This window comes from Orycteropus afer, unplaced genomic scaffold, assembly GCF_000298275.1.
Source record: "Orycteropus afer afer isolate SDZICR_OR568_19922 unplaced genomic scaffold, OryAfe1.0 scaffold00085, whole genome shotgun sequence".
In the NCBI taxonomy this organism is placed as follows: Eukaryota; Metazoa; Chordata; class Mammalia; order Tubulidentata; family Orycteropodidae; genus Orycteropus; species Orycteropus afer.
The window spans coordinates 5,263,348-5,274,496 of NW_006921672.1; the positions used below are offsets into that span (position 1 = coordinate 5,263,348).

The 11,149-nt window shown below is 43.4% G+C and overlaps 1 protein-coding gene across 1 annotated transcript in view; it reads right to left on the bottom strand.

Moving 5' to 3' along the window:
* The window catches only part of IGF2BP1 (insulin like growth factor 2 mRNA binding protein 1), a 48,354-nt gene extending 37,704 nt beyond the window's left edge, over positions 1–10,650 (bottom strand). Inside the window, exons 1-2 of the mRNA XM_007941946.2 lie at positions 10,476–10,650; positions 9,236–9,296 (exon numbers count right to left, since the gene is read on the bottom strand). Coding sequence (XP_007940137.1) covers positions 9,236–9,296; positions 10,476–10,650 — 236 coding nt within the window. The remainder of the gene's footprint in view (positions 1–9,235; positions 9,297–10,475) is intronic.
* Positions 10,651–11,149: the final 499 nt, after the last annotated feature.

Genomic DNA, 11,149 nt, shown 5'->3' on the forward strand with positions numbered 1-11,149 from the left:
GAGAGAGAGAGTGTATGTATGTGTGTGGTGTGCGTGTGTGTATGTGTGTATGTGTGTGTGTGTGTGTGTATATATATATATATTGTTGTTGTTGTTGTTGTTATGTGCTGTTGAGTCAGATCCGACTCATAGCAAGCCCTCCTTGGGTTTCCAAGGCAGTATCACTATGGAAGTAGATTGCCCCATCTTCCTTCTGAGGAGTAGCTGGTGGGTTTGAACTGCCAGCCTTCTGGTTAGCAGTCAAGTGCTTTATGCACTAAGCTACCAGAGCTCCTATATATATATATATGGCACATAAAGGTTTCCTAGATATAATCAAACACATTACAGAACCTAGTTACTGGGACTAAGGGCTGGAGGACCATGGTCTCGGGAGACATCTAAGTCAATTGACCTAACAGTTTATACAGAAAATGTTCTACGTACTCCTTTGGTGAGTACTATCTGGGGTCTTAAAAGCTTGCAAACAGCCATCTAAGATACAACCATTGATCTCATCTTGTCCAGAGCAAAGGAGAATGAAGACAACAAAAGACATGAGGAAGCAATTATTCCAAAGGACTGATGAACCACGGCCTCCACTAGCCTAAGACAAGAAGAACTAGATGGTTCCCAGCCACCACCAACCACTCTGACCAGGATCACAGATGATCCTGTCGGAGTGGGAGAAATGTAGGATCTATTTCAAATTCACACATACACACACAACAGACTGGAGGAGCCCCCAAGACTATGGTCCCTAGTTCAGAACTGAAGCCAATGCTGAAGTTCATTTTTCAGCCAAATACTAGATCTATGAAACAAACAGTAACACCTGTCAGAAATATAACAGTAACATGTTCCTTAGAACAGTCTAGTAAATGGGCAGCATCTGACAAAAAGCAAAGACCAGAATGTAGGAAGGAACAGGAAAAAACAGACCAATGGAAATGGGGAAAAGGGTGGAAAGGCAGAGTGCTGACACCTTGAGAGGACTGCAACCAATGTCACTAAACAATCTGTGGATAAATCATTGAAGGGTGAAACTAATTCAACCTGAAACCTTCACTTAAAGTATAATAAAAAAACACCAAAAAAGTGCAAAGACAAGCTACCAACTGGGAGAATATCTTTGGAAACCATATATCCAACAAGAATCTAATAATCAACATATAAATAGTTTTAACAACTTAACAAAAAGACAAATTACCCAATCATAAAATGGGCAAAGGACTTGAATAGACATTTCACCAAAGACATTCAAACTGCCTAACACATAAAAAGATGCCATCAGAGAAATGAACATCAAAATATTTCACTCCCACTAGGATGGCTAGGATTAAAAAAGAAAAACAGGAAATAATAAATGTTGGCAAGGATGTGGGGAAAACTGGACCCCTTAGCCATCACTGGTGAGAATGCAAAATGGTACAGCCATTGTGGAAAAGTGTGGCAGTTCCTCTGAAAACTAAAAATAGAATGAAAGAGCCCCAAAATACATAAATCAGACGTTAAAAGAGTTGAAAAGCCAAATAGATGACTCCACACTCATATAGTGGGAGACTTTAATACACCACTTTCTTTGAAAGATAGAACAACTGGAAAGAAACTCAACAAAGACGCAGAAGAGCTAAACAATACAATCCACCAACTTGGCCTTATAGACATCTATAGAGCACTTCACCCAAAAGCAACACAATATACATTCTTCTCCAGTGCACATGGAACTTTTTCCATGATAGACCATATGTTAGGCCATAAAGCAAGGCTTAATAAATTTAAACTAAAAATAGAACTATCATACGACCCAGCAATTCCACTCCTAAGTATATACCCAAGACTTGAAAGTAGACTTAGACTTGTACACCACTGTTTACTGCAGCACTATGCACAATAGCCAAAAGGTGAAGATCGCCTAAATGTCCATCACCACATGAATGGATGAACAAAATGCCATACATACATACAATAGACGACTACTCAGCCAGTAGGAGGAATGAAGTCTTGCTACATGGTACAGTATGGATAGATTGAAGACATTATGCTGAGCAAAATAAGTCAATTATAAAACGACAAATATTTTATAACCTCATATAAAAAGACAAGAAAAGGCAAATGTATAAAGATCAAAGTTTGTTACTGGTTACCAGGTTGGGAGGGAGAGGGAAAAGTGGGGTTTAACAGTGATGGAAAAATTACATTGATTAAGGGTAGGGTTGCACAGTCAATTATTGTAATTGTTGTCAATAAACTGTATACCTATAAAAAGTTGAACTGGCAAAAGTTGGGCAACAGATATATTTACAACAACGAGAGGGGGAAAAAAAAGTAGCTACTGAAGTTGCTTATGTACAACCAAACTGGTTTGGAGGCTCAAGGTCAAGGTTTCATGGGATATCACAGTTAATTGACCTAATAAAGTGTTCAGTGCTTCTGTTCTACCTCCTAGCACACTGTGTAGTGCCTGGGATCTTACAAGCTTGCAAGCAGCTATCCAAAGCATTAACAAGTGGTCTCTATTCACCTGGAAAAACAGAGGAAGGAGAGTCAGGAATAGGAGGAGGACATGGAATGGGTGGCCAATTGCCTCCATGAACAACTGCTTCTTTTGCCATGAGACCAGAAGAACTGGATGGTGCCCGGCTACCATTACTGAATATTCTGATCAAAGATCCCATAGAAGAATCCTGATCAAAAGTGCAAAATGGAGAAAAGAATTTCAAATTTTCATGGACTCCAGACTTTCTGGAGCCATGGAGGATGAATGAACCCCTGAAATGACTGCTCTGAGATAATCTTTAAACCTTAAACCAAAAATATCTCTTTAAGCCATCATAACAGGGAACAAGAGTTTAGCTTAACTAGTTTAAAAAAAAAAAAAAAAAAGGTCTGCTTTCAGAATTATGCTCTTTAAGAACTATCCACATGGGATCAAACTGACAATAGCAGCTCAAAAGATTAGATAGGAACCTTAGTGAGCAGTAAGTGTTAATGAGGGGGGAACAACTCAGAAAAGGAGAGTGAGAATGGTTGCACAATTCGAAGTGTAGTCAATTCACTAAATTGAACATTCAGAAACAGTTGAATTAGTGTATATTTTGCTGCGTACATTCTCAACAACAAAATAAATAAAATTTAGAAACGAAAAACGATTGCATATCCAGGACACATTTTATTTCCGCAGTCTGTGTTTGGGGTGAAAGTTTGTTCCAGCCTGTTATTCCCTGATTTCTTACTATTCATTGCAAATTTACTGTGCTGCAAAGGTGGTAGTAGGCTGCTCTTAGAAGTTGGCTCTGCAATAAATGTCAATACTAGGACGACCCCTTCCAAACCTCTTGGAACAATTCTGAAGAAAATCCACATTCTACTAGAACAGTTACCAAACTAAGAACTGAACATCTTTCCACTGGTAATGCTTTCTTGTGATGGTACCTTATCACAGGAGCTTCTCTGTACAACCAAACTTCTCTGTATGATCAGTAACCAGATGAGCATGCACTCTGCCCAGTGCCTTTTTTTTTTTTAAAGGAGACCCCTTTTAAAAGGGGGTGGGGGAGGGGATGATGTGTACTCAGCAAAGGTGGACCAAACACAAAAATTGTGTGCTAACATGGAGTCGAACACTAGTCAAGACCCCAAAGCCTTGTCAGTGGCCAAGGGGAGAACCTATTGTCTATTTTTTGCAACATAAATAAAATCGATCCATAGAACCTCTGATTACTATTATTCTTTTTGCTATTGTTTCAGTCAGCCTTTGGGACATGAGGAAATAAAGTCCATTTTCTAAAGACTATAGATTAATTTGACACTGTTAAGTCTTCCAGATTGTCTTTGCTGTGACCAAGGGGCCCCAGCTACCGGGAGAGGGCAACAGCCTGCCTGCTACTCACCCCTCCATTTTCTCTCCACGCTCTCATCCTCTTGTATTCTCCCCTTGCCCACTCCCTCTCTCCTCGGACTCTTTTCACTTCACATTTACCCACTGCCTTAGAACGGACATGTCTTAAGACAGCTCAGGCGCTGAAAAGGTCTGTGCTCCACAGCCGGCTGGAGCCGAGGAGACCCCTCCACGTGGGAAAGGCCGGGGGAGCCAGATTTGGGATCCGGGGGCTCCAAGCACTAAGGCGAGCCTGTCTGCGTGCGCCGCAGCCTGGGTTCTTGGGGACCCTCGGAAAGGCGTCCCCGGAGAGACAGGCATGCGCGTGTTCTCTGCCCGGGACTTGTTAAAAAAAGGCAGGCGGGCGGACCCTCCACAGAGCGATTGCGAGGCCAGGGCCGGGCACGGGCCGGCGGGGTTAGGGCAGCGTTGCGGCCGCGAGCTCTCCAGGAAGCGCCTCCAGTACGGCCGCGACTTTTTCTTTTTCTTTTTTTTTTTTGAAAAAGGGAAGAGAAGGCAGGCAAGGCTAAAAGCAAAAACAGCCATGGCCTTCTCTGAATCTATCACCCCTCTTCTAAACCCGGTGTGCGCGACCCCCCTCCTCCCTTGGGTAGCTGCGAGTCTCCAGCCGCTCCGCTTTAAAAGGGAAGCGGGAAATCAACCCCAACCCCCATCTCGCTCGCTCGCTCTCTTTTTTTTCCCCCGTCTGGAATTTCCAACCCGGGACTAACTCGTCTGATTTCTCAAGTCTCCCCTGCTGCTTTATCCTCCCCTTTTCTCTCCCTAACACTCCCATTCCAAAATTTTAACAGCATTTTCTGGAAAACATTAGCCACATTTTAAAAATCTTTTAAGAGGATGGGAAGGCGAACAAGACTGAATTTAAATCCTAACAGCTGGGAGAATATCTGTTCTTCAAACGCCTTTGGTTCATACATTTACTCCAACGACATCATCACCACCACCACTACTACACACACACACACACACACACCCCCAAAAAAAACCCAACAGGGGTATAACCAAGAACTATCTTTTCAACACAAACTTCATCAAATACCACTTGCTGGTGGTCTCCCTCTTCTCACTCAACTAAACCCAGATCTGAAATGCCTTTTTTAAAATAAAATTAAAAAAAAGCTTTAAAATTGTATACTCAGTAGGCTATCTCATTGGGTATCTTTGTCATGTCAGCCTTTGGTTTTTCTCCTTTATCCCAAAAACACACTCAAGTATAGGATAAATAAACTCTTTTTTAAAAAAGTAAACCTTGAAAGTCCTCCCACACATAAAATAGATTCAAATGATATATATTAAGGTAATTTAAAAGATTAGAAGCTCAGAATCTTTGAATCAAGATTCTTCAATTGCTAATGTCATGTATTTCATCTCTAAAACATAATTATAAGAAAGAATGTTTGGCTTTTTCCACCAAAAACTATACCATTAAAACTTTGTGTTTGGAACACTTAGCTATACTTTGAATAAATTAGTGATGGGAATTGCAATTTTTCCTTTTCTTTCCTAAAAAGTTCTCCATGTGGCAAACCACAGAGTAAAAAATTTCTTCTGTCTGTCTACTTTGGGCCAGAAAACAAGGGGATTTGAAATCTACAACTCTTCCAAAGGAAGCCTCACCTCTGTTAAGGATTTCTTTAGCAGGGAAGTAAGAAAACTGCTTGTAAATTCAGTTCTAAGTGGAAATTAAAAATGGGGACAGAGAACACAGACTGTCACCTTTCTTCCTAATGGTGGACAAAAATTTAAGGTCACACACTGAAAAAACTTATGGAAAGGCAAATATTACTAAGAAAGCCTTCTTAAAGTGGCATAAGCTGTTTCTACTTTGAATTTACTTGTTAAATATCAGTCAGATGTATCTTTCACCTTCTTTTTGACTTAGATACTACTAATCCACATCTACTACAAGCACGAAAGTAAAAGTGACTGAAAATGCCCCCCCACTCTAGTATTTTGAAATGTTTTTAAGTTTTTCATTCACTTTCAACCGTTAAACTACTATTTTTTTTTAATTATAGGCAAATCCATTTCTGAAGGCCATTTTTTTTAGCTTGTTTTGAAAACATCTCATCAACTATATCTTGTATGCTTCTACAAATCACTTTTTAAAGGAAAATGAAGAATACTTTTGCCAAAACAATATACCCCTTTGCAGAGATTTTTTAAAGTTTCTAACTTCAGAAGAAGATTAAACTGTAATAGGAATCAAGCTTGGACAATTTCTCTTTTGTGAGTTTTTGCCCTTGAATAAATGGTTATGAGGTTAACTTTAGGGTGTTCTTTAAATACTTGGAAATTTGTGGGGGGATGTTAATCCATCTCATTTTAAATCAACTTAGAGAGAAATGACCAACCAACCATTAAACTGCCTAAACAAATTGCCACATTTAGAAGTCTTAACTTAAACTCATTGCACCTAGAGTGAGATCTCATTTTTTTCTTAATTAACAGCAACACCTTTTATTCTGGTGACCCCAGTTAACAGCAAGTATGCTATGTTTAGGTCACAGCCCCCCCCAAAAAAAAACCCACAGTGACAAATGTAGTTAAACAAAGTTTAATTCCCTTAAGAAGCAAGTCATTTCCCAAAGCAAACAAGTCTTTTTAAGATGTTACACCTTTACCTTAGCTACTCTTAAGTGTCTCAAAATAAAACACAGACACACAGCCTTACCACAACTGTTTTTAAAATGCTTTTGGGTTTTCTTTGTCTCAATATCTGGCAGTATGTGTATATATTTTCTCAACATAAAACCAAAATCATTCACCAAAATTGCAACACTGCTTAGGAGGGGCTGAAGGAAGAGATCTCAGAAAAATTTAATTTTACCCATGTAACAAAAATGCAAATTGTTTTCAGATTAAATATATAGCGTTCAGTTTCTTGGGCTCTCGAAAAAGTAAAAATGTTATTTATCAAGTAGATACAAAATTAGGATGAAATATATCAGTATTTCAAAATCAATATCACAGAGTGCTATAATAACGTATCTTTTGTTTGAGTCTTCCTCTTAAAAAACAAACAAACAAAAACTTTTAGATTGTTGAGGTCTTTATGAAGCTCTTAGGAATTTTTAAATCCTAAGTCATTTGGCACTCAGTGCATCAAGAGTTCTCTTCTACTTTAAACAGTAAGCTTCTTCCTTATAGAAAAACATAAAGTATATGTGTGTACTGGTTTACTTTGCCTAAAATATAGTTATCGTTAATTAAACTAGTTCCTGTTGTCTGCATTCCATGAGACTGAAAAAAACCAATAACCAACTGAAGAAATGCTTTTCAGACACAGACTGGAAAGACACCATACCACACGATTCCTCAAAGAACAGGAATGATAGACCAAAGTGACTTAATGAAAACAAATGCTTTCTTTTTAAATCCAACGACTTCAAAAATTGATTCATTCTAGAAAAATGAAGTGCCTCCTCACCACCACCCAAAAACAATAAAATAAAACAACACAGCTAAGTTTTTTTAACCCAAACATTATTCCAGGAAGGAGAGGAGCACACAAAAGATCTAGTTTAATATGGGTGTGGAGAGAGACTGCTTTACCCGGTCTTCTCACAAGCCCCCTCCCCATCCCAACTCAAAAAAGAGCCCTCCGTGATGCATTTTGGAGGGAACAAGAAGCCTAGAAATGGCTTGAAAGCAAGCAGATGGCTTAGGGAACAAGATCCATAAATACACTGCACCATGAAAATTAAAATATAAATGTTTTGAGTTCCATTTCATCACATTTTGGTATTTCTCTTGCTTTCTACTTCATTCCCTTTAAAATTTAAACCCCATCCTCAAGAGCAAAAGAAAAAATTTCCACATATATCAGAATTCCAGTTCCTCCGGGTATATCACTCAGCTTTGAAATATCCACAATCTTTTCAATAAATCTACTGATGTTAGTGTCTGTATGTATTTCTCTTCTTTCCCTCTCCAGGAAATGTTTCAAAATAATAAATACGACTTCTTTTCTTCCTTCCAATTTTATTGCCTCTTTACTCCTAACTCTAATTGCCTTTCCAATAACAGTATTTCAGGCACTTGAGGCTAACTCACAAGCTCTATAAACATAGTAACAAGCCATATTGATCATCTATTGATACAAGAGTTCCAAGTTACTTACATATATCAAGCTACACCACTGAAGAGATTTTTGCCTCATCTTAAAACTTTCTAGTTCCCCTTAAGCTCCTTCCAAAAAGCACAGCCATTCACCCCTACCTTTCCACTCAGAAAAGGCCAAGAAAAATGAGCAGGAGGAGGAGGAAGAGGGAGAGGATCAAAGATTTACTGAGGGCTCCCCTTCCATCCACCTAGCAACATGCCCAGAAAACTCTCTACATTGTCATCATGTTTAAAGTCTGATTTGAGAAAGTAGAGACTGTGCTCATACTTCTCAACCACACTTCACTGAAAGATTTGGAATCTGACATGAATCAGATTTGGGGGAAACATGATAAAGGAAAGGTACCCCCACTTTGCTGAGAGGATAGTGGGTAATGCAACATGAGCATGCATGCACGCACACGGACGGGCGCGTGCACGCGTGCGCGCGCGCGCACATACACACACACACACACACACACACACACACACACACACAAGCATTCATGCTGGGAGTTCTAGGCCCTCCAAAGAGCCCTAGCTCACAGCCCGAACACAAAGCTCTCACCCCAGATGGTCCCCTTATAACAATGGACTGAAGGACTGAGGGGGGCCTCAAAAAGGACAGTACAGTCAAAGCATATTCTTCGCAAAATCCTGGGGGGGGGGTGAATGACTATGACTGGGGGAAGGGGGTCTGTTGAGGAGGAAAAAAAAAAAAAAAAGGCCTTGCCTGTTGCAGAAATATAAATAAAGCACAAACATAAGGAGATTCTTTGAGGGGCAGGAGGCTCATCCCAGTTCCCGCAGGGAGAGTAAGGGGACCCCTCTAAAACCACTGAAGAACTATGGTGAGGAAAGGGGAAAGGGGGAGAAAAGGGGAGAAAATGAGGCCTGCTAGGAAGTTGCCCAAATTGCTTTGAGTCTGAACTCTTCAAAGAATTTTAAGCTTCCCCACAAAAAGTGGCCCCACACCTTAAGCAAACTGCACCCGGTTTTTTCTGATTTTTTTTGGGTGGGGGTCCTTTTGATTCTCCAAGTAACATCTTTTAGCCCGCCCCAGCCCCAACTTTTTTTACTAGCTGTAAACCACCCATTCAACAAGCTCTTGGCCGATCTTTCCTCCCTGCCCCCAACATCCGGAGTCGGGAGTGGGAAGGCTAGTAATGGGTTTCTTCCACTGGAATCGCTGGGGACCCCCCAAACACCACTTCTTAGCCCCCCAGGCCCCAGAGAAGACCTCTTCCCTACCTTTGTTTTTTCGGGACCGAGTGCTCAATCTCTAGGCGTTTTCCTTGCAGTTCGACTTTTCCTTTAGGGAAAAAAGAAAAAGACATTAACATGAAAGCTTGAACCGAGGTGAAGGGTGGGAAGAGGAAGGAAAAGACACTAGGGTTATACAGAGGAGTTCCTGGGGTTGAAGATCTTAGGAATCCATACGGTAGGTTCCACAGCCAGATAGGAAAAGGTCTCTCTGGAAATGTAAAATCTACAAATTCATTATTATATTTTCCTAATTTGTGTTTTGTTTGCTTTCTCACTGAGGCTATCACTGAGGCTAGTTGAACTGTGGATCTCTCTGGGAGCCCAGTTTGGAAAGGTGTGTGGGCGCGCTGCCTATACGATCCCCATATGTAAAGAGAAGGGGTCAGGAGGAAAAGGTCTCCTCATTTTACCGAAAGTGTGTGCATGGAGGGTACGGAATGAAACTTTATTTTTCTGTTGGGCCAAGGAGAAGGGCTTCGGGCGGCGGGGCTGTCACCTGTCGGGGCTCGTCTGCAAGGAGACGAGTCAGGGGAGAGGAGCGGGGCCCCGCGGGGAGGGTCCCTGGCGGCGGTGGCGCGCGCCTCTCGGCCCAGCCACAGCGTCTCGGGAAGCAGCATGGCGACCCGGCGCCGCCGCCGCCGCGCCACCCTGCTCACGCCCCACTTTCAAATCAAAATGGCTCAAGCCCTAAGCCATGGACAAGAGGCGGGACCCCCTTCCTCCCAGGCCGTGCCTAAAGGCTACAGTCCCCACGGAAGCTAGGGAGACCAGAAACGGGGGAGGGGGGTGCTTCAACGCCTGGGAAGGCCTAGGACATTGGAGAGGTGGGGTGTGCAAAGTGGGGGGCCGTCCAGCGGCAGACAGGGAGGGTTGGGCGTGGAAATAACGCCCAGACAGGGGTCTTCATGTCTTTAAACCTACCCCCCACTACCGCCAAAGGGGGGGCGGCTCCTGCCCCGTCGGTAGGGAATAAAGGAATCCCTTTATTAAAGCCCCCAGCTTCTTATCTTGGACTAGGAAGGCAGGGCCAGGAAATCCTGAAATGTCTGGGGGCGGGAGGGGGGGTTTGAGGGCGTCGAAGGAGGTGCGGCAGGGGTCGGTACCGAGAGTCAGCCCCGCAGGCCGAGAGAACAGAGGAGTTGGCGGGCAAGAAAAGAGAAGGCGCAGGTCTCATAGTTGGGGGGTGTCGTTCGTGTTTTTTCTTGGGCGGTGGGCGCGCTCTTACCAGAGAAAGTTTCGATGGCCTTCATTGCCCAGTGCTCGTCTGGGCAGTCCACGAAGGCGTAGCCGGATTTGACCAGGAACTGGCCGCTGTAAGAAATCTTGTGTTCCGTAAACACTTTCTCCAAGTCTGCGGGGGTCACGCTCTCGTTGAGGTTGCCGATGTAAAGCTTGTTCATGGTGGCGGTCTCGGGGCAGGACGCGGTCCCCGGCGAGGCCGAACCGAACAGGCGCGGGGCCGGCGGCGAGCCTCCTAGGCCGAGAAGAGGGGAGGCGGCGGCAGGAGCGTAAACTTTCTTTCCACCCACCCCAGGAGTTGTCCGGAGCCCAGGGCTGGAGGGTGGCCTGCGCGCGGGCGGCGGTCGCAGAGTTCACGGAGGGCCAGGGAGAAGTGTCCGCGGCGCGCAGGGAGGCGGAGTACGCGGCGGCGGTTCCTTCCCTTCGGTCCGAAACCCCTCCGAGCGGGCTGGTGTGTCACGTTTCTCCGCTGCTGCCCTGGCGCCGCCTCTAAATAAAATCGACTTGAAAAAAAATGGAGCGGAAAAAAAAAAAAGGCGAAGCCACGTGGTGAAAGCCCCCACCCACCCTGCAGGGGAAGACCCCCGACGCCACAGGGCCCCTAGGCCCTCCAGCCTAACCAAGCTCTCCAATGCTCGCCTGGGGGGCCCTCGGCCCACC